This window comes from Epinephelus moara, chromosome 2, assembly GCF_006386435.1.
Source record: "Epinephelus moara isolate mb chromosome 2, YSFRI_EMoa_1.0, whole genome shotgun sequence".
In the NCBI taxonomy this organism is placed as follows: domain Eukaryota; kingdom Metazoa; phylum Chordata; class Actinopteri; order Perciformes; family Serranidae; genus Epinephelus; species Epinephelus moara.
In genome coordinates, this window is record NC_065507.1 from 22,341,432 (window position 1) to 22,365,080 (window position 23,649).

Here is a 23,649-nt window from a genome sequence, read left to right on the forward strand (position 1 = left end):
TTAACTAAACGCAGACTTGACAGAGAATGATTTAAGTCTTAAGGTGGTCTGAGGACAAACTTTTGTACTGTGGCATGATCTCCCACATTTAAGTGTATCAAACAAAAGCAGTGAAAAGGAAACCTGCAAGTAAGTGGGTGAGAGGGAGATGCAAATATTTAAAAAAAAAAAATCAGCTTTGACTCAACACATTTATCAGGCCTCAAGCGTACACACAATGCCTTTGGTGAGAATCTTGAATATGAATATAACTGTTTACATCCTACTACACACTACAGTCTATTATATAACATAAGTAACATAATAATGTTACTCGGTCTGCATACGTTCATCTACGGAATATTAATCATCTCCGCCTGTCACTTGTCCCTCAGAGTGCTGCTATCCTCGTTCATTCTTTGGTTACATCTCGTATTGATGATTGCAATTGTGTCCTCTTTAGTCTCCCTCTCAAGTGTCTTCATAAACTCGAGTTGGTCCAGAATTCAGCCGCCGGTATCATTACCAGAACCCCGTCCATAGATCATATCACTCCTGTTCTTCAGCAACTTCACTGACTTCCTGTTAAATATTGCATCGATTTCAAGATTCTCCTTCTCACCTTTAAGGCCCCTTCATATCTACACACACTCGCGTACTCTTAGATCCTCTTCTGCACTCCAGCTCACATCACTATCTGCCTGCTTGACTACCATGGGTTCTAGAGTCTTCAGCCGTTCCCTACCTCTCTACACATGAAGTGGAACAAGCTCTGAACTCTCACCTTTAACCTCTGCACCATCTCCCTGATGTCCTGTGCACAGCCCTCAGGTACTCGCACAGCAATGTGGTCTCCTCTACCGTAGAAGATCTTCAGCGCCAGCCGCTCCGGTGTCCAGCCAATCACGTCCGCACAGAAACAGTTAAACACCACCTCTTTGGTGGAGCAGTCTGTCAGGAGGACATATTCAGCCGATAAACCCAAGGCACAGGGGAGCTCCGCCCCACCGCCACTGAAGTCTTGGGCCTGGACCCTCCAGGCGACGGCCCCAGCAGCTCCCAGCTCCGCTCCCTCTCTCGCCTTGGAGCGCTCCCGTTTTTTAGATGCGAGGGAGATGAGGTTGTTGAGCTTACCGGCTGAGTCGAGGGGCGTGCTGCTGACATAGTTCTCAGCCAGGTCACGGAGGTACTCCTGCCGTGTTCGTGTTGCCATAGTGTGGAACTTCTCTGACTTGTGTGCTGCGGTTTCTGCATTGATAACTTTGGCAAGAAGGAAGTTACGGAAGGTTTCTGGGTCACGGAAGGTGACGCCGCTGGGGATGGGTGGGCCGAAGGGAGGCACATCCTTCATTCTTGTCACAGCAACACTGAAAGAAGAAGGTGAAACAGATTTGAAGTGTGAGAAACTATTTTAGTCATGACTCTGTGTATATGAACACGTCCTTGTTCTGTTTAAGACATTTACCTGTAGCAGGTGCCTTCAGAGCAGGGGTTATGCACACGGACAATGACAAAGACGTGCTGGAAGTGTGAGCGGATATTCTGCGGGGTGAAAGGCAACGCTCCCGGCTCCTGAAAGATTATGGTGACAATGTCGTTCCCTATGTGCCTCTTTCTCAGGAGCTGAGGGACAAGAGAGGAGAGATAAAAAATGACAAGTTAATAAAAATTAGCTAACACAAACTGGCACCAACACAACTGACAATAGAAAGAGTCTGACAAGGGAAACGAGAGATTGAGACGCTCACTACGAGACACCAAACAACAGCTCTTTATGTAATTTGTTTTTCGGATTCTGTGTGGGCTATTTGTGTCTGTGTGTGTATGTGCTGGTTTGTCCGTCTATCTGTGTTCGTGTAGGAGACGTGGCACAGAGTCCAAGCTGTGTCTGTGGTGCAGTGCTTGCCAATCCTCTCTTCATCTGCAGAGGGAAGTGTGAAAGTACCAATTATGTAATCCAGCCCACTGTTTGGCCACAGATACACACATTCTCCAGCATGGTGCCTCAGGAGCATCCTTCACTCGCACTGAGACTGCAAGCTCTGAAATTTGGATTATTGTACCTGATGTAGTGGTTATAAACACTAACTATAACTGATGGAGGAAAGATGTTTGTTGTATCTTACATCTGGCATCTTCATCTATTTTACCATCCATTCTACACACAACTAAATACAGCTGATATGCAAGATTCAACAGGTATTTACTGCACATTTAACCACTGGTCATACAAGGTAAGTGTGCAGGCCTAGCTGGTGTTCTCCTTCTCTCCTCTGAGTGCAAGAGCCTCTACAGTATGTTTATTTCTACTTCACTCCTCTTGCATCCGCTTCTGCACCGCAGGTTATATTTAATGTCAGATGCTGCCACCTAGAGGTTCATCTGAGCAAGTAAATGTGCTGGCTGCTGCAGTCTCTAAACCTCTGGATGGAGTTATTGTGCCATTTATAAAATTACATTTTCTGATTTAATAGTTGACACTAATATGAACTGTTCAAACACACTTATAATCGACTTTATTTAAAAAGTGTAACCCTCACATTTCTTGTTTACTTACCATTTACAAGATGTTTAAGAAGGTCATGTAAAAAAAGCTTGTTTGTAATAACAAACAATGGATTGCTGCCGGGATAGAAAAAAAGTACGGCTCTCCGATTCACAAGCTTTGTTGATATTTGAGGAGGAACAAATGACTTCCCCACACTGTACACTAATCCTGAGCACCCACAGGGCCTGTCTGAGCACATGTGTTCACCCGTGTGAGCCTCTCATGCAAAACGCTTACACAAACTATTAAAAATACCCACACGCAAAAAAATGTTATCTTACACACAGGTCAGTGACACACACGCAGAACATGCTGCAAACACACAGCACCCTGGAGAATGTGTAGGAAGGCAGCTTTATTTTAAGAAAAAAAAAGAGGGAAAAAATAAAGACACTACTCACTACTGAACCCCACCCATCTGATCCAGTTAAAGAACAAGAGGCAGTGAGAGAGCAAGAAGAAAAAGCCAGTGAGTAGGAAAGGACAGAGAACAAAGACTATAAAACATGACAGGCTGAATAAAAAAGAAAAGAGACTCTACATGAAGAGGGTGACACAAGTCACGAGTTTCCACTCTATGAATTCTTGCTGTTGGTTTACGACCCGGAGCAAACAGAGGAGGCTTTAACTAACAACCACAGACCGACTCTTGGTGACAAGAAAGGAAAGTTGTGGATGTATTTTTCAGCTGTACGCACCACACCATGACCTCACGAGACACAACATACAATAAGAGGATGCTGTTAAGCTCTCACCTGCTGTGGGTTGTTGGGCATGTAGGGCAGCATGGTGGACACGTGGAACATGACCTCGTAGCCCTGGTAGGTGGTGTACAGGGAGTGGGTGCCTGTGGAGTCCGCTGGAGAGAGATATTTTAAGTTCAGGTCAGATGTTGTTAACTTCAGATTTAGAGTCCAAACACTTAATCGTACAAACAGATGTTTTTCCAGGGATCATGATGATGCCAAAACTGTCATGTTGCTTGTTCTGGGGTTGTGACACTTGGCCTGATTATCACTGTTACGTATCACTGCAGGCTTCATCTGTCTTTTACAGTAATGGATTTTGTCCCTTTAAAAAGACAGTTAAAGTGCGGTGTGTACAAATCTGATAATTCAAATTTTGGTTGAAGAACCTATGTTTTAATGTCACAATGCTATTTCCCAAAGCCCTCTAAAACTGTTTTGCCATGTGACTTGATGTAGGTTTCTGCATGATGCCGTTGCGACATATAAAACTCCTCGCCTGCCTAATGTACCTCTTCATGACTGAGCCAACCTTTCTTTGAGAATTGTGGGTGATTGATTTTCCAGATTAGCCATAGTGCTCTAACCTTCTTAAGATCAGTATACGCTGTGCGATTTTGAGCTGTCCCAGACAAAAGTTGACCAACGTGAAAGAAACGTGGCAATATCTTTGGTCGTGGCTCTAAAACGGTGGTCCTACCTCACCCAGTGCGAGAGGTTTAAGGATGGCTGCTCATGGTCTTGCATCTACTAACCAACCAACCGAATTGCAGAATGAAATGACGCACTGGCGCTAAACCCAAACAAACAGACGGACAGCAGCTCGCCATGGAGGCAAAATGCACAAAAAGACGTGTGGTATTCCAGCAAAGAGTAAAACTTTGTTGGGTTGTGGCAGCAGAAGCCTTGCCTGTATGATGTGTCCTCCAGTTCATACCATGATTGCGTAAATAAGGATGGAGCATGGAAGGAAATAGCGGCTGAGTTGCAGCTGCCAGCTGAGCAACTTAGCAGCTAGCAAACACATCACAGTATTTAGTGCCCACAAAACTTTAGGTTATTAATAATGTGACCTTCCATGTTGTGTTTTACTGTTATAACCCGTGTAGCATCCTTGCACATTCAGAATGGGAAGCTATCGTACATCGTAGCCTGTGATTCAGTAGGCGCTGTCGTCGTACAGTCTGCATACATCAGACTTGATGTCGTACCCAAGTTTATTAGATCCATGTCGCACAGTGTAGCTGCACTAAACTTATAAGATTGCTAAAATCGCACAGTCTGAAGGAAGCTTTACCAGCAAAGAAGCTAATCAATGTACTGCTGTGAACACCACATTAGTTTGGGTCTAAAAGTCACACTATAACACAAACTAGCTGATCGAGGCAGCAGTCGACCAGCAACTCCTTGTGTTGTACAAGGTATGGTTAATGTTTTTCTCAAAGGAGTCTGGCAGCTTTGAAAAGAGAGATGTAACAGCTTCAGTTCCCCATCAGAAAGAGCTGTCTGACAGCAAGGTCAAGCAGTGAAAATACAACACTGACTATGGTTAAGTACTTCATATAACCCCACTTCAACAACTCTGAACTATCTCTTTCAGTTATTATTATCATCAGCACTTGTAGCTTTAACCTACATCACTGCTTTTTGCTAACGGCTATGTGGGAGTTTCCATTTGAAAACCCCAGAAAAAAAAACAGATGAACCCCTCCTTTGAGTAATGAAAATGTCCTCATTGATAGATAATTCTGCTGCCTATTTTAAATTGTCCTACAATGGAAAAGCTACATATGGTGTGACATTCAGTCAGGACTCTCATTCAAAGGATATTCAAAATGCTAACTGCATGGATGAAAGTTGAAAAGAGAGAGAAAATTGGCTCATTCACATTATTTCATAACTTATTAAACTGCTTTTATTTTCTCTAAGCTAGTGAGATGATAATTAAGTGATGAATGTCTTACTGTGAGCTTAATCTGGCGAACAGGAAGTGCATGTGTAACCTTGTGCTGCCGCAGCCTTTTATTTGACTGCATTCAGTTTAGAAATGGACGTAAGCTGCAGTCTTGACTTTTATGTACAAGTGACTCAGATGCTTATGCAGACATGTGATCAACATGTTAAATTATCAACACATGTACAGGATGTGATGCATATCTGAGAGGGGCTGAGGACTCACTCTTTGTGTCGAGCTGTGCAGCGTATTTGGTGAATCCCTTGAGAAGCACCTGCTCCCCGAGCAGCTCCAGGAAGGCAGAGAAGGCGGGTGAGGCCTCCTCGTTGTTGTACATCTCCTCCTCTGTGCTCTGGCCTGCACGGCACAGCAGAACACCCACCTTGTGCTTCTGACTCAACTACAAGACAACAGAGAGAGAACATTAACATCGCACACACACAGACAGCTGAAACACTGCAGTCTGAGCCTTTTAATACAACTCAACGTTGAAGTGGATGTTACACAGAAGAATTTCACTCTGATGTTAATCTGGATGCCCTTAAACATTAAGCTCCACTTCAGCATTGTAAAAAAAACCACCTGCACAAACAAAAACAAGCCAAACACCTCCGCCTTGCACTTCACCCTCCATTAAATAAAAGGTGAGATAACGTGGCTAAACATTAAAGCTTTTATGGTTACACACTCATGCTCAAACACACCACACCCTACTCCAACGATTCTGTACTTCGCACTAACACTAAATCAGTTATACGGGTTTCAGACACTTTTATACACAATATCTGAGCACACCATATGCCACTGTGTTACTTATCAGCTCTTATTTCTTTAGCCAGCCTGACTTCGAGTCACTGACTGAGCATCTGGTCTCAACTGTCGAATTTCCAGTTTTAGCTCACGAGCCCAAAGATGAAATGCAAAAACAGACTTGTAACTCACCCCCTGTTCGTCTAGTTTGAGGAGCTGCTCTGTGACTTTGGGCGTGCTGAGCGCCAGTCTCAAACAGGACACGTTGAGCTCGGGGACGACTTGTTCCAGGACCTCCTTGAGCGGCAGACCCCGCACCGTGCCGTGCCTCCCCGTCGATGCCACCGCATCCTCTAAAATGGAGCCTCGCAGGGTCACAAGCTGGATGTGGGGAAAGACAAAATGTTGCAATGCTTCAATGATTTTAAAACACTAAATATCTTAACTACAATTAGTGCCTCCCAGGTTGCAGTTTACATCCATGTCTGAATACACTCATATGTTTTTTCCATGTTTTCGAACTACAAATTCGAAAACATGGATGCTTCACACACATCTTTAACCCGGCAGCACAGAAGATCTATACAATCAGCACAGTTTCAAGATGGACACCCAAGATTAGTATGACCAATTCAGTAACCCACCAAATACCCCTTCTGTTCCTGAGTTACGACACTGAGTAATGGCCAGAGGGGAGTTTTGCAGAACATCATGATGTCACAGTGAAGTTGACCTTTGAGCTTTTGGGTATAAATGTCATCACTGCATCATTTTATCCTGTTCGTCATCTGTGTGAAATTTTGTCATAATTATCATATGAATTCTTAAGTTATGGCCACAAACGTATTTTGTGAGGTCACAGTGACCTTTGATCACTTAACTCTAATCAGTTCATTCTTGAGTACAAGTGGACGTTTGTGCCAAATATGAGGAAATTCCTTTACGGTGTTCTTGAGATACTGCGTTCACGAAAATGGGACAGACAACCCGAAAACACAATACCTTCAACCTAGGCTGTCACAAGAATATAGGCATAAAAATGTCAAGAAATTACTCCATCATCACAAAGGTTTTTTAAGATTATTTTTTCAGCATTTATTGCCTTTAATGGATAGGACAGATGAAGGTGAGGGGGGTAGAGAGAGAGAGGGGAGACATGGATCTAAGGGGTGCAGGCTGGGATCGAACCCAGGCCGCAAGGATGGAGCCTGTACATGGGGTGTCTGCTCTATCCACTAAGCCACCGACACCCAATCACAAAGGTTTTTTAAGAGATTTTCTCATTGTTGATTAAGACCCCACCCTTACCTTTACTGTTTATCTGTTTAACTCTTTCCTGTCTTAGGAACAGACAACTTGCTGACCAACTAAATTCTTAATAAGGGTTATTTAACTAATTTTCTTCCTCTCTGCTTTAAATTCAAAATATTCACTTGGTTACATGCTATTTTTTCATTTGTTTTTTCTTATCTCCTTTTTATCTCTTTGTTGGTCTGGGTTAAAACCTTTCTTGTGTTATGTAAAATTGTTTTCAAGTACAGATAATGGCTATTGTAATTTTACATGTTTTCTCATTTGGAAAGAAATGTATTCTCTGTGTACTACCCTTTCATACATACACTGCTACAGTGAACTTATCTAGACATTACCCAGAGGAGCTGTAAGTGAGATCACCAATGTCTGAATCAGTTGGATGTTTAACGGACTTTACCCTGCCAGCTCCCTAGTGAAAAGTCAGTGTAATGTCTGATTAAACTTGCGTAAATAGAGCAGGTCATTGTCTGGAGAATTCAGAGCGAGCGAGTGGGTGTGTTGATGACATTTATATCATGAGACTGGCAGGAAACCGGAAGAATACAAATATCCGAGGGTGAAGATGAAGGGTCATTTAGATGGAGACGCCTGTGAAAATGTCTGACTAGAGAGACAACAAGATTTCAGAACATCTATTGCATGGCCGGTACCAGGATTTTTTCTCTCCCTGTGCTACAGGTGGAGGTGCTATCACAAAAAATAGCAGATTGTCATGACTTCAGAGTTACTTTATAGGAAGTTCTTGTTTTTTCACTTAGAGCAGATGTGGCACTCAGTACATTCGATATAAATGTTGTTTTTAGTTCAATTTGGCCAGAGAATATTCAACAAAACAGCTGTAGGTGCGGCTGACCGAGACAAAGCCTGGACAAACACTAACACAGGAAAGACACAGGAGAACATACACAGTAATACTTCTGATTCTGAGATATTTGTATTGTGAAAGGTCAGAGGTCAGGCTCAGCTACAGAACCACGCCTCTGTGAAATGGAGGGGCGGATGATTGGCTGCCTGGAAGCTTGAAGTGGATCCATCAGATGAGGGATGGTCTCAATATTGCCCTGCTGCCCCTGAAGCCACACTCTACAACACACACACACACACACACACACACACACACACACACACACACACACACACACACACACTGTGCTCTGTGTGGAGGATTTAAAGTCGAGCTGTATTGTGAATTAATATTCTGCTCAGTATTGTGCTGCCACAGAGTGCTGCTCCCTGGTGAGAGGAAATTGACCTGCTTCAAAACAGTGAGGCTATAATAACCTCAGATACAGTTGGGAGGAGTGGGCTGTTCCTTCCCACCGCACACACACCCGTGCAACTACACACACAAATGCGGCTTCATTAAAAATGCATGGCAGACTGTGGAGCTGGCAGGGGCTGGAGAGACAGTTGAACCTCGGAGACTCGGGTGTGCCGCAGAGAAATGAAACCTGATTGACATGAAGCCGAAGTTATGGAGCTTTCCTTTCAACTCGTCAGCTTCTGTGCAACAGTGCAGCGAGTGACTGCGACATGCTGAGCAGGAATGTCAGAGGGCTGCGTGTATAAATGTGTGATGAAGGGAAAAGGAGGAAGTCTCCGCACCTTGCTGCGTCAGCACTGCTGCACAGAATTAAATGACAGACTTAAGGGGGATGGATATTTGAGAGCAGCTGCGGCTGGAGAGAATAAAGTCTGCAATCAATCTCTTTTTTTTTCTGTGTGGGAACAGTAGGCCTGGGTGTGCTGGCTGTGTCTGTTAGCTGAGCTCTGTGTACTTAGATGGCGGAGAGGCTCTATTGTTATACCAGAGCTAAGGTGATGAGGCCAGGCAGCCATGTAATCCAGCTAAAAACAACACAGTGCCGGAGGAAGACAGGCAGGCTACATGAACACAATGAACACAAGCAAACTTAACTGTTTGTTTGAGTGAGCTTGACAATGCTACACAGGCGTTTATAAAATGTTAAATAGATCAAACTGACTGTTTGGAGACCGCAGATGTCTCTAATGCAAACTATGAAATAAAAAAATGGAAGAAAAACACAATGCTGTCTGTGGTCAAGTTATTTATGGGCTGCAACTAATGATTGTACGCCATGTGTAACAGATTAATCTGCAAATTATTTTCTGGATAAATTGATTTGTTGCTTTTGTGTTAAAAAAAAAAAAAAGCAAAAAAAAAAATGCTGATCCCAGTTTCCTGGGGACTTTAATTTTTTTGTTCTGAGTAACCATCAGTCCATAACCCAATGATTTTCCATTAATTATCATACAAAACCAAGAAAAGCTTTACGTTTGAGAAGCTGGAACAAGTTAATGACATTTTTAGCTTGAAATCAAAATGATTTATTGACTTTATTCCACTGCGTATAAAACTTAAGACCAAGTTTACAATGACATGAATCAAAGGGGGAAAAACATGAGTTGATATCAATAACTCAGTATGAGGGACAACTTTGCCAGAATGTTTATTGCAACATAAAACACCTCTTTTTTGTCTCGTGGTAGAGACGAGGGTAGAACACGACTGAGAAATAACCTGCTGTTTGTTGGCGAGTTTTCTTGTCGATTTTGTGTTTCTCACTCTGCATGTGGGATTCCACTGCTTTGATTCTCATCATGCCGAGTTTGAAAAACTTTTTGCAGAAAATATTCCGAGCCTCATATGCATTGCCTTGTACTTGTTTCAGCCATCCCGCGAAATCTTGGTTAAATGGCCAATTGTTGTTGAGTTTGCACTTCCCATGGCTTACAAGGTACAGTGACAGTGGCTCACAGACAGGGGATTGTCGTTTTGGAAACAAAATATGAGTGTTGTTGGTTCCACTGTCCTGATCTGCGTGACTTAAATGCATTCAGGAACATTTAGAAAATTATCTTTTAAAAATCCTATGAGACTTTTGAAAGATTGATTTAAGCCATTTTATCACCAATTAAGGCCTTATTTTTTTGGATTAATAAATTCAAGGCCTTTTAAGACTTTTAAGGAACCGCTGGAACCCTGTATCTGAACAGTTGCAAATTAATTGTCTGTCAATAATGAGCCCACATTTGTTACAGTTTGTTGCTTTGGAATTTCTCAAAGTAAATGAGCATAAATGACATGTTTGTTGTCTTTGAACACATCTTTACTATTCCTCCATGATCATCAGCCCATCACTCAACACATTACGAGTATATGACCCCTCAAAGTGGAAAAGTGGTTGGGTGTGCTCCTGGTGAGAGGAGGTCAAACACTTTGGCCACAGCAGCCAGTGTTTGGTTTGGCTTTGCTGCACTGAGGCTGGGCAGGTGGAATTTTCCACTGGCAGAGGGGACAGAGGGGGTGAGGGGGGAGGTTAAAACCAGGGCAGAGTGGGTTAGAGTCACAGGTAAGGACACAAAGGGAAGGCTAGGTGACATTACAGTGAGTAAACAGAAAGTAAGCGTGCACACTTCACTGACTCATCACTGTCTTGTCACTCAAAACAAACACACACAAACGGCAGATGGTTCATACCTCGCTTGTTCTGACGATGAGGCGGTACTGGTACTGGTCTTTCAGGTCTTTGGTGTCGTCTAGTTTTTCCCTGCGGATGCTCACGGCCACAGGGCCCAGCTTATCGTCTGTCCCAAAGTAGTTTGAGTGCTCTGGTGGAGGATGACAAGAGATTGGGATCAATGATAAAGTTTGTGTTGAGGAGACACGTGCTTTATCTACAGTATGACTGGATACATGAACAAGAGACTGGGTTGTGGGTTTTATACACAGTAGTGTCTGACTTTCTTTTAGACTTGAAAGTATTAATCAAAAAGAATCTTAATCATTTTGATTTTAGCAAACTTTCAAGCTATGATAAAATTAAAAAAATTCACAAGATTTAGCTTTGCAAATATAAGAATTAAGTGTTTCTTGGTTTTCTAACTCTTCTGTAATAGTAAACTGTTTTTGGACTGTAGGTCAAACAAAAGGGACAAATAAATATGTCAACTATCAACCAACACTTTATAGACTTTTATAAATTATCATAAACCTTTCATAGACCAAAGAATTAATCAATAAATTACTATCTATGAATCTATGAGACTAAGTAAATATTTTTAGGCTTCTAGACTGCTAATCGTCAACTTAATCTTTGGGAAACTATGATGGTTATGATTAATCATTAACTTTGAGAAACACGCTTTTCTGCAACACCCTGTTTTTTCATTAACAAAAGACATCACATTTCTGAAGATGGTGCTTAAAAACAAGCCGCTGTACAAAACTATTACCTTCATAAAATCCAGTCTTAAACTGAAAATATTAAAGTAAATATCTCAGTAAAAAAAGAAGTTAACAAGACTCCAGATATATCCACGTATTCGATCCAAACTTTGGGCGGTGCATTAGGCTTGGTTCTACAGACCCATTTGTGTCAGGAAAAAAAGGAGTAGGTTGAGTAGGGATGCACAGTTACTCAAAATATTATCAAAATCGCCATATTGACAAGTGCAATATACAAATCACAAATGCTGCAGTTTTTGATGAAGGTAAAATATGCTACATCATATCATTATAAATGAAGCAATATGGTGCTACAGAGATGCCACCTGCCTACATCTCACTCCAGACATCAGGGAACATGCGTGTTCAGTACAGACCCCTGCAAACATCACATCATTTTAATATTTTTTCAGTGCAAATAAAAAACAAAAATTAACATTCACATTAAAATCGCGACTTATTGCAGTCGGAATATCTGTCAAAATAATCACAGGACTTTTTTTTTTTTTTGTATATCGTGCAGCCCTAGCATTGAGGGTTGATATAAGAAAAAAGTACATTTAACCTTCAAGAGACAAACATGAGATGGATAACAAAAGAGTTTGACAGAAGAGAAGATGCCAGGCTCTGTAGTAATCAGGACTGACAGAGGAGGGGCACTGAGTCAAGGACAGGACATCTAGTAATCGATACTCACATAATTACAAAATCAATTTAGCCAGCAAAAGCCATAACCCAGAGAAAATGATGATTGCTAGTGAAGAAAGGTGATGTTAAAGGGTTAATTACTGTAGTTATGTGGTCACAGAGATGCTGAAAATATTTCTGATGTCATGTGTTGGAGCTTCACATTCATGACTATAAAATTAGACTGTTAAACAATAAAACTATGAAAGACCAAATATGTCCTCGGCAAATACAGGAAACAAACAAAATGTGGTGTCACAAGTCGCCAATTAACATTCTGCGGCTTGTTACCCATGTTGGCACACAACAATTTCATCCATTAAGAGGCTGAGACAAAGCTATCGACCCACTTCACAAGGATCTTGCATGTCCTCTTCTAAAGCTCCTAAGCTAAGCCGTGGTAATGCCAACGCCACAGGCAGTGTGGGAGTCGTAAGACAAATTCTCCACTCGGGGAGGAATCTAGCTTGACAAGTGTTCCTCCTCTATCCCCCATCTGACGGGAATAAACCGGGACGACGTACACGTTCGGAGACGTGTACGTCGTGTCCTGTGGTGAAAATGTCAGCTTTTTGATGAGGCTCTCTGACACAACACAACACACACAATCACACTTGCGTACTGGGGAAACGAGTCAGCAGATGAACATATTTTTGGAATGATAACCTTTATCTGTGTGGCTGCAGGCCTGTCTCTCTCTCTCTGTCTCTATCTCTCTATCTCTTCCTCTCTCTCTCTCACACACACACACACACACACACACACACACACACGCTTGCTTGCACACATGTGCTCCTAACAGCATCTGTCACTAATTAGGGTGCAGCCAGATGATGCTTGCCAAGAGGAAGTTTCATCCGCAGTGTCTGAAGAGGTGATGTTGACAAGAAATGCCAACAAACGTGCGCACCGACAGGCACACATTACGCATCTTTCCTTTCTGAAGTTAGGTGTTACTTCTGACAGTGAAAACCAGATGTAAGACAAAGCTGCACGGGCTGACTATGTTGAGTGGTACTTGTGATTGTGCGGAAAGGCAGGTGGTGTATCATCAGCTCAGAGTTTGCCAACAGTCCAGTGGCAGGTACATGTGTAATAAAAACTCTGGGAGCATTGCCAGCTTGGCCCACTCTGCTCTGCCCAGGCCCAGCTGGATATTAAAACAGCCGCAGGATGACATGTGGGGAATGACACTGGGGAAACGACATCTATGCTGTCTAATTCAAACGGACCAATAACAGCAAGGGGCCTAAATCAGAGTAGAAAATGGGATCAGTATGTATATACTGCATGGCAGTGACACTCAACTTATAGGGTGCCTGGTGCCTGTTTGCCTACCAACCATTTTCTAATTCACAATGAAAATAAATTGATTGTAGGGCTGTACCCGACTCAGAATTGTCAGTTGAACCAGATTTGGCTGTTCAATATGATTATTTGATTATCCGTTCCTTTTTCTCAGAGTTTGAAAGGGGTTCGTCAGGAGCTTTAGGGTGACATGATGTTCAGGTAATACAGTAAATACACCAAGTTAGCCCTCCAAGCTAACGCAAGTTAACTACATTAACAACAACATTTCTTGCCGACTCTAGATATCAAAAATGCCAGGTGAGGATCCCACAGACCCCCAGACAGAGGTCCGGGCAAATCCCCAAATGTCCCTAAGTGTCCCCTGCATACACCTGACCTGTGTGGGGCCGCTGCTCTCTGGCAAAGATGAGTGAGGACAACTATCTTCAAAAGGTTGAAAGTAATGCAATGCATTTATTATATATACTGACAAATATGATTAATGGTTGTTTATTTAGTGGCCCCTGGCCTCCTGTCTAGGGCTACACCTTACATATATTTTTATTGTCAAATAATCTGTAAATAATTGTATTAATTCATATATTTATTCATTTCCGTAACAACTTATCCTGTTGGGGGTCGTGGAGGGGCTGGAGCCTATCCCAGCTGACATTGGGCGAGAGGCCAGCTAGACTATCACAGGGCTAACATAGAGAGGCAACCATTCATGCTCACATTCACACATATGAGCAATTGAGAATTTAATTTTATTGATTAATCAATTAGTTGTTTGGTCTTCAAAATGTCAGAAAATGGTGAAAAATGCAGATTGGTGTTTCTCAGAGCCCAAAATGACGTCCTCAAATGTCTTATTTTGTTCACAACTCAAAGACATTCAGTCTACTCTCTTAGAGGAGCAAAGAGACATAATGTCCACATTTAAGACGCTGAATAAGAGTATTTTTACTTTTTTCGCTTAAAAAAAACACTCAAAGCCATTAATCGATTACCAAACTAGTTGGTGATTAATTTAATAGTTGACAATTCAATTAATTGACTCCTGTCATTTTGCAAAAGTGGCCCCTGGGCAAAGCAGGTTGAGTATCCCTGCTGTAGCACCACTAGTCATTATTTTCACTATCAGTTACTCTGCCCATCACTATTTCCCCAGGTTAAATTGATAATGTAGTTCAAGAAACAGTCCAAAACCCAACGTTTTTTAAATCTATGATATAAAAACAGAGAAAACCAGCCCATTTGCACATTAGTGAAGATGGAAACAAATAATGGTTTCGATTTTAGCAATTTTTCATAAATAACTACTCAGTCATTAAAATATTGGCCATTAATTTTCGGATAGACTAATTGACAAATGTACTAAATGGTTTGTCACAAAGTGCAACTTAAAATTATTTTCATGATTGATTAATGTCAATATGAGGGATATTGTATGCAAATTTCTTGTTTTGCTTGACCAACTCTTTAGTCCATAAAATGTCAGCAACTAAGTCCAAGCCCAAGTCATCTCCATGTCTTTACTGAATCTTTAATGTCCAGATGACTCAATCATTACTTGTTTACTTGTTGCACAGGTTTATTCTTGTCTTAATGCCTTTTTATGTTTTATGTAAATGTCATTTGTTTTTTAAACCCTGCTACCCTATATGAAGTATGCTCTCAATGTACTGCAAACCATAACCAGGTATAAACGAAGTTTGTTTGTTTGACTCTTGATCATTTAATAACACAGCTGACATCAACATCACTGAATGTTCATGGTTTAAGTAGTAAATGTGTTTCAGTGTTACCTTTCCCATGGAAGTAGTCTCTGTAGTACCTGGCCCCCTGGTCTACATGCTCTATGCTGTACAGTTTCAGTCTGTCCAGTCTCGTAACCTGCTGTTCAATAGGCACCTCCAGCACTGAGACGCTGGCGTTACTCCTCCTCAGCCAACCCCTAGTTCCATCTCCTCCTCCTTCTCCTCCTCGCTCAGCTGACGAGCTGAGGAAGCTGATGTTGCGCTCCCCGTGGCCCCCAGTCTCATTAAGGAAGTGGGGGCAGCAGAGGAGCAGTGGGCTCGAGCTCTGGGCACCAGGAGGCCCGTCCAGAGGGTCCATGCCCAAGGAGGGTGTCATGGAGCCGGGGTCGAGGCTCAGGGTCAGATCCTCGATGCTGGAGTAAACTGGGTCATTCACCGCAGAGGATCTAGAGACGGACAGGGACACTGACGCAGCTGATGCCCCTGTGGCGGTGTTCCTCCTCTGGGCGGCATAGCCCCGCTGCACCGCTGCTTCGTGGAGGTCAAACAGGATGCTCTGAGCATCGAAGTGGACAAAGCTCTTAGGGCACACCCACTGTTTGTAGGAGGCATCTGCTGAACCTCGGCTTCCCCCGTCCTCATTAGAGTCTCCTTTCCCTCCGTCCAGCTCACCACGACTAGAGCTCCTAAGCTTCCTGAACAAAGAGGAGGTGCCCAGTGATGACTCTGTCCCTCCACTTTTCTTCCTCACTCTCTCAGCTCCTTCCTTCCTCCCTGTCCCTCTGTCATCCCCCCCTGCAGGACCAGGTGAGGGAGCAGAGGGGTGGGCCGCACTTGGCGGTGAGTCTGGGGAGCGCAGCAGCTCCCCTAGGCGTATGGGTGCTGAGCTGCGCTGGTCAGGCCTCTCCTGGTGGAACTGGCTGAGCATTTCAAAGAAGCTCTGCTCGGGAATGCCCTGGATGTCAATGGAGGAGGTGCTGCCGTATTCTCTGAACAGGTTCCCCATCCCACCACCTCCGTGAACCTCCACCTTAGAGCAGAGATGGGAAAGAATGTTCAGCTTTTCATGGTGAATCAGTGAATACAGAACAACTCTGTTTTATTATTAATATTGGAGAAAAAACGTGAAATTAGGGTGCTTTATTACACAATCTGTTTGGTTCACTTCAAACAAACAATTAAGTTCAGTTAGTTTAGGCTGGTGAGAAAACTGTCAGCTGAACTCTGTAGCTGTTTGTTTGTGGTGTGAAAGCAAAACACACCGACCACAGGATTTTATGAGAGTAAATGTGTGAATTTCGCATGTATTCAAAAGCTAAATTACTGTTAACCGTGCCATGAACTATCATGGAATAAATCTGGGTAAGCAACGCACATATTTATGCAAGATTATCTGGTAACCATGGCAACACATACTGTATGTGCATGACCATAGAGAGCAGATTGGAGTGGTGGCCACACAGTAACAATTCCCCCCTACAGTAATGTATTTTGTCCTTATGTGTGCACGTTTGTTATTATGAGGTCAAATGCAGTCGTGTCTAATGACGCTCATAATCTTGTTACTTCTTGACGAGCTTTTGTGACACCAGAGAAGATACACAAACAGATTTAGTGCAGGAGAATGCAGCATGATCTACTGTCATAAACTGGAATTTCCCTGTTTGGGTCCAAGCAGCACTTTTTCAACATAACTTCATGTTTTATCCTCTATGATTGTTTATACAAAGTCAGTGTCAGAACTAAAAAGGCAGCAACATTTTTTCCTTGAAATGCACGTAACATGTGAGAGCGACTGAAGATTAAAGACTCACCTCATTTTCATCGTGTTCACTCAGTGTCACCTCGCTGTTTGAACGCTGTCTCAGTGGAGGGAACACTCGCAGGCTGAAAGGTGGATTTCTTTCAACACCAAACCCTCCTCCTCTGAACTCTACATCCTTGGACCGTCGTCGCGGCAACCTGGTAACTCCTCCCCGCACCAGCCCCATGTCAGATGACAAAACTGATGAGGAAATTGAAGTGGAGCCGTCATCTCTGTGGCGAATGCCGCCAATTTGCCCATTTTCAAGCAGCGACTCCCTGGACTGCGCACGGCGAGGGGGCCACTCTGCAATCCGCGCCCGGACACCCATTTTGGGCACGGAGACGCGTGGTTGGATGCCCGGGTCTATGGGGACAGGAGCCGGGTGGCCATTTGGGGTGTGACGAAACGGAGTGTGCTGGGGGAACCCTCCTCCACCTCCATCCAGGAGGTCCGAGGAGGTGCAAGTGACCCCTCTGTCTCTGTAGCTGTTCATGGCACCCCAGGCGAGCTCAGGGCAAGGAGGCAGGGGGCTGGCATCCCATGTCAGGGGGAGCGCTGGGAAAGAGGGAGAGGAGGGGCCCCACACACACTCTGCTGACGGTGCTACGGCCTCCAGCTCCCAAAAACATTGCTTTTAACTGGCAGGGTGGGAACAATTTCACTGGTCCATGGAGGACCAGCTGGAGTCAAGGCCGGTCGTCTTCTTCTTCTTGGGCTATTTTCAGTCTAATGCAGATCTGAGAACAGAAGGAAAAAAACAATCATTCCAACAAATCAGCTTCAGACAATCAGCATCATTTAAATCACAGAGCTTGTGTGACCCAAATTTTCTCCACAGGCACAAAAAAAACTGAGCTCTGAATTTAGAAAAGAGCAAATCACTCAACTGTAAAACAATGTAGGACTGATAAGACAGCGAGAGGGAGGAGGAGAATAAGGTGAGGGGATATGACAGAGGATTTCTTCCGTTGAGGCTAATCTTCAGGAGGCTGACAAGGGATATTATTATCACACACTCCGCGCACTCGTGTGCATGTGCGCTCACACACACAAACACTCATATACCCAGAGGACATGAAGGCTGTGGCCGCTCTGCTGCAGATTAAAACCAATGAAACACTTCAGCTAATATTATCAGACCAGAGAGTAAAGCAGATCCAAACGGAGGGAAGGCACACATTTAAACACTTAAATAACCATGGGAGAATATTCTCCACTCGTGCCTTGTCTCTTATTTAAGAGAGGCCCACAGTGATGATGTAGCTGGCTGAGACAGAAGCTACTCTATTCTTTTTACAGAGTGACGACAAACAAGCAACTGCAACACTGGGAGAGATGAACAGGGACAAGAGAGAAAAGGGCGAAGGCATAAAGTGACCCAACAGCTGGAGGGTTGAGGTGGGGTAAATCCAGAAATAGAGTGATTGGACAGAGTCAAGAAAGAGCAAGGAGGAGAGCAGTACATTGCTCAGTGAACCACAACAGCGTGCTTTAATATGACAGTCACACCGCATCAAGTCTTAAAAACCCACCAGCCTTGTAAAGACTCTTGTTTACACAGCGGCATCTTCTGTCTCACCGGAGGTTTAACGTAATGATTTTTACAGACACTGCACGAGTACAGGAGCACTGTCAGAGCATTCTGGTTTTATATTAATGAGTTCTTAATGTTGGATGATCTAAAAAGTTAAACCAGTGTTGCAATCATACAGTTCCCAGCAGCTGAATCATTGCACCCTCTTACTGTCATCATCAGTCCAGACAAACGTTTTAACTCATGGTCACATGAATGTTGTGGTTGTTCAGAGTGACCGGCTGGGAATTCATATTGGAGAATGTTACGACGTGGTTATGACTCCACTGGATGAACCACATCATGAACACAGCGAGCAATGACAATATGCTGACAGTGGTCCAAATGCAAACATGAACAAAAGCATTGCACAACAAACACGCTGTATCTGTGCTGTGAAATCGGCTGTTAAATTTTAGACATTTTATGACCTTTTTAATACAACAGTGAATGAATTTTATTATCTGTTTTATACTAAAATATGAGTGTATGAAACCAGTCAGGACAATATGGTCTTGAATTAATTATTTTCTTATCACATGTTTTCACTTCAACCCCAACTCCAAAGAAGTTGGGACGCTGTGCAAATCATAAAGAAAAACAAAGTACAATGAAGTGCAAATCCTTTTCGACATATATTCATTTGAATAGATGAAGATATTTAATGTTCAAACTGATAAACCTTGTTGTTTTTCGTAAATATACACTCAGTCTGAATTTGATGCCTGCAATACGCCCCAGAACAGTTGGGACAGGGGCATGTTTACCACTGTGTTACATCCCCTTTTCTTTTACTATCAGTAAGCGTTTGGGAACTGGGAACGCTAATTGTTGAAGTTTTGAAATTGAAATGTCTTTCTCAAGTTTCCCAAGTGGGGCCCTTCGAGATTTAAAGTCTGTGTGGAAGAACGGGCCCAAATCTCATCTGAACACTAAGAGAGACGAGTCTCTTCAGAGTCTTGAAGCAGGCATTGTGAACAAGGTTTCTCCAATTATTAAATCAATTTTAGTTAGTTCAGGACATTTTTCCTGTGTCATTCCACTTTATTGCACATCATTTTTATGGAGTGAAATGATACAAATTCTTCATCAGATAAGTTTTAGTGAGTCACAGTTTCATTGAGTTAATACCAAAGTCTGCAGCTGCATTGAAATTATGTGTAATGGAAAAAACCTGATGTGTTGAATACTTATTTCCCCCACTGTATGCCAAAAATGCAAAACCATCACATTGTGTTTTTATTTACGTGTTACACGGCATCCAAACGTTTTCGGAATCAGGGTTGTACTTGCAAGCAATATATCATAATTTCTAATGATATAATCAATTTAAGTAATCCGACCTGGATAAGTGGCAGAAAATGGATGGATGGATGGATGGATGGATGGATGGATGGATGGATGAACCATTAAGACTAATTAATTCATCCAAGTTCATTTATGTTTTTGCAAACACTGACACCAGCCCATGACAGTAAGCTTCTACTGGTGCTATTGTAGCTAAAAGTATGACAGTGTGACTGAAACTCCACAAAAAAGGATTGAATTGCACAGAAAATCCACTGTCAAAACAATTATACTTGTATTTTATGGGTGTAAAATGTTTCCTAACAGCCTGCAATCGGATACAAAAACATTTTATAACCAACATTACTGGTTATAGCAGAGAATATTTTACTGAGGTCTTTTTGAAGCGAACGAAATTAAATGGTTTTTAGGACTCTTCAAACCCAGCAGACAAAACTCGCCGTGCAATATGGAACACATTATGAGGACGGGGGGTTAGAGCTGCGGCTAAATGTCTAAAATGTAAATGTGCTCAATCCATCTCTGCTACTGCTCCTTTCTCCTGATTTTTCTTTTCCATTCTTGAGTTTCTGTCTAATCTCATTCTCTATTTAGCTCTCCATTCCTGGATTTAAGCTCCTTTATCTGCACAAGCCTCTCCTCAAACCGCCAAATTCATTCAAATATCTACACTAAATTTGCTCAGAGGGTTAACGCACATCATTTGCACATCTGCCTTTTAAAACGTGCTCTTCTTAGGTTTTAGTCTAGCTAATTTAACTTTTTTATTAGCTTTCTGTCGTCTGTGAAACCCTTGTCACTCTTTTCTTGCACCTGTTAGTCTGCATCACAACATGTGATTTGACCACACATTTCACAACACTTCTCTTGTCTGTATGTTCAGCTTTTAGTCAGATAATCACTGACTTTTCAAAACTTCACAACTGTAAAACTATTTTCCATGAATAATCTGACAGGAGGGGTAACATTTTTCACTAGGAATTAAATCCTATGATTCAACCACAAGCAGAAAAACAGACACCCACACACACACACACACACATCTAACCACATTAGAATCTATGCACTTTCACTAAGCTAAACAGCTAAACATTTGACTCTTTCAAGTAAGTTTAACAGCCTGCAGAAAGCGTACATTAAGAACAAATCTGTGCTTGTCTCTCTCCAGCTGCCTCAGTTTTTGTGAATTCTACAAATGTCGGCTCCTGGGGTGACTATCTCGTTATGAAGTCCAATTTGCATAATGTTGAGCTTTTCATTGTGTCAGGGCAGCTCACAGTGGTTTGTGTGTGTTTTATGATACACAATGCCTTTTATGAGTCCTCGCTGAATTCATTTCTGGCCTCAAGACTGCATTACTCATTCACTCATACACGCACACAAAACTCAATTCACAGCAAACAAAATCCCCCCTATAGTCATACAGCCATGCAAATGTATCATGTCTTTGTTTTTGGAGAACCACAGGCACTTCCGGACCAAAGGCTCCCGCTCTGATCATGCTTCCTGACAGAGTCCTTCCTCATCCGGGAGGGCTGTCCTGTGATCCACTATCAGACCCAATCCCAGATTATCCGGCCCCAGCTGCAGGAGCGGCAGAATGGCTTCATTATGTGTCTGAGGTGCCTGATGAGAGAGAGTGAGCTGATCTTCACCACTGACTTCCATCAGCATGCAGCCCATCAGAGAGAAATATACCTGACTACATTTAACAGCCAAGTAGTCAGAAAAGTAATCTATCTGACACGTTAAACACCTTTAAATTATGTCAAAGAGGGTAAAATAATTCACAGTATGAATTTATTATAACCCTTTTTACACAGCCTGTTCAAGGCACCATTATCCTGCCTCGCTGTTCTGTATATAAAGTGCAGTTGCTGGATGGGGGTGCCTTGTTGTCTCACCATTAAGCCAGCAGCGGAGATAGTAACAGTGTCAAATCAACATCTGTGTAAAAGGGATAGCTGGCAGGACGGGAGCATGGGCAGGACTGGTGTGATGTTTGGACGACACGTTACTGTATGTGTGCGACTGATCACCGAGAGATTTAAAAAAGCAGCTAGCAGCATTTAGCAGCTAACTCAAAGAAGAAGAACGTAAGCCAAAATGTCCACAAGTTGGGGAGACAATGAGGTCTAGGTGCTCCTCACCCTCCAAGCAGAGGACGAGATCAGCCACCATATAACAGGGATGGGAAATGACTGTTTTTGCCATTTAATGCCATTGTTATTGTTTAAAAGGCGCTGCCGACACATATGTTGTATGTCCTGCTAGAGGCCGGCGCTGTTGACTTACACGTAACACCTCTTTTGCTTCTGCAATGCCGGCATGCTGTCTAACATCACACACAGGGGAGGCATGATGCTGCTGTTGTTTGGTTCTGTGAAAAAAATGCAAAGGCAGCACAAAGAAGGGACTTTGTAGCGGCCCTACAGCATGAGCTAGTGTAAAAAGGGCTTATGATCTCAAAGATGAGCATAACGAATCTGTGCAAATGAATTTACTTGAGCATGGAAGTTCATTCCTGACCTTTGGGTCAGTATGTGTGACACAATATCATCAACTCACAGTCCAAGCTTTGTCAGAGCTTTCAAACACATCTAATGGCCTTTAAGTACCCTTAAAGTGATAGCAATACCAATAAAGTACTTGTGCATGTGGTAAAGCCATATTTTTTAAATCCTTTAGTGACATCGCAGAACACTGAACTACCAACTCTATCAACTCACCGCGTTGACTTCACCACACCACAGACTGTATGGGTTGTAGCTGCTACTGCGGGAGTATGAGCTCCATGCCAGGGACAGTTGTGAGAGTCCAGCCCACTGTACACACACAGTGAGAGGGCCAGCATCACAAGATTAATGTTACCTATTGATTACTAATAGGTTAAATGACAGGCAAGCTGTTGGTTTTGATGAGTTTGTTGGGACCGTTTAATGGCTCAGTGTTCGATCACGGTGTTGCTGCTGTGTGAGCTTGTGCTAACCATACAGACGTTGAACAGAGTGTTTGCCCAGAGGGGCGCGGCCCCAGATAACAGCAACAGAACGTTTGCTGATCTGGCAGAGAGTCAAGGTGGTCCAGGTTCAGACACCTGGCACGAAAAGGATCGAATGCAGGTATTGTGTGGCTGGAGACATTATGATACTACTTGGTACTGGAGTATTTTATTCAATACCTTAGAAGATAGTATCAATAATCAGGCCTACACAACAGCCAAATGTTGTTTTGTAGGGAAGAAAAATCCACTTTGTTTAATCCACAAGAAAGTATCAGTATCTGTGAGGAACAAACATCAAATTATCACTTTTAAACACTCATTCAGTGAGTGTACTAGTTCACTATTGTATAATTCTATTTTTTAATACTTAAAAAAGAACTAACACCATCTATTCAATGACATAACATCAGATAGTACAGAGCCACAACTACACTTACACTGCACAGAGGAGGGGAAACCACATATGTGCTCCAGTGGTAAGACGGAGGGAAGAGCAGGGAGCTAAGTGTAATCAACAGCACTATAAAATATGGTGATCAACACAAATAATCCAGAAAAAAAACACACCAGAAGAAAAAACTAATCTCCACCAAACACAGTAAGAATTGAGCAGACACATGCAGCTTTGGCCCACACTTCACAAGATAATGAGCAGACATTTAATGCCTTTTAATTACTCA

The 23,649-nt window shown here is 42.7% G+C and overlaps 1 protein-coding gene across 9 annotated transcripts in view; it reads right to left on the reverse strand.

Moving 5' to 3' along the window:
- sipa1l3 (signal-induced proliferation-associated 1 like 3) overlaps nucleotides 1-23,649 on the reverse strand; it is an 85,234-nt gene that overhangs the window by 19,254 nt on the left and 42,331 nt on the right. For all 9 annotated transcript variants that reach the window (XM_050032729.1, XM_050032746.1, XM_050032787.1 and 6 more), the window contains 8 exons: nucleotides 17,092-17,821; nucleotides 15,326-16,307; nucleotides 10,794-10,924; nucleotides 6,170-6,358; nucleotides 5,453-5,627; nucleotides 3,283-3,386; nucleotides 1,445-1,602; nucleotides 764-1,346 (listed from right to left, as the gene is read on the reverse strand). In XM_050032729.1, the coding sequence (XP_049888686.1) occupies nucleotides 764-1,346; nucleotides 1,445-1,602; nucleotides 3,283-3,386; nucleotides 5,453-5,627; nucleotides 6,170-6,358; nucleotides 10,794-10,924; nucleotides 15,326-16,307; nucleotides 17,092-17,577 (2,808 nt within the window). In that variant the 5' untranslated portion in view covers nucleotides 17,578-17,821. The remainder of the gene's footprint in view (nucleotides 1-763; nucleotides 1,347-1,444; nucleotides 1,603-3,282; nucleotides 3,387-5,452; nucleotides 5,628-6,169; nucleotides 6,359-10,793; nucleotides 10,925-15,325; nucleotides 16,308-17,091; nucleotides 17,822-23,649) is intronic.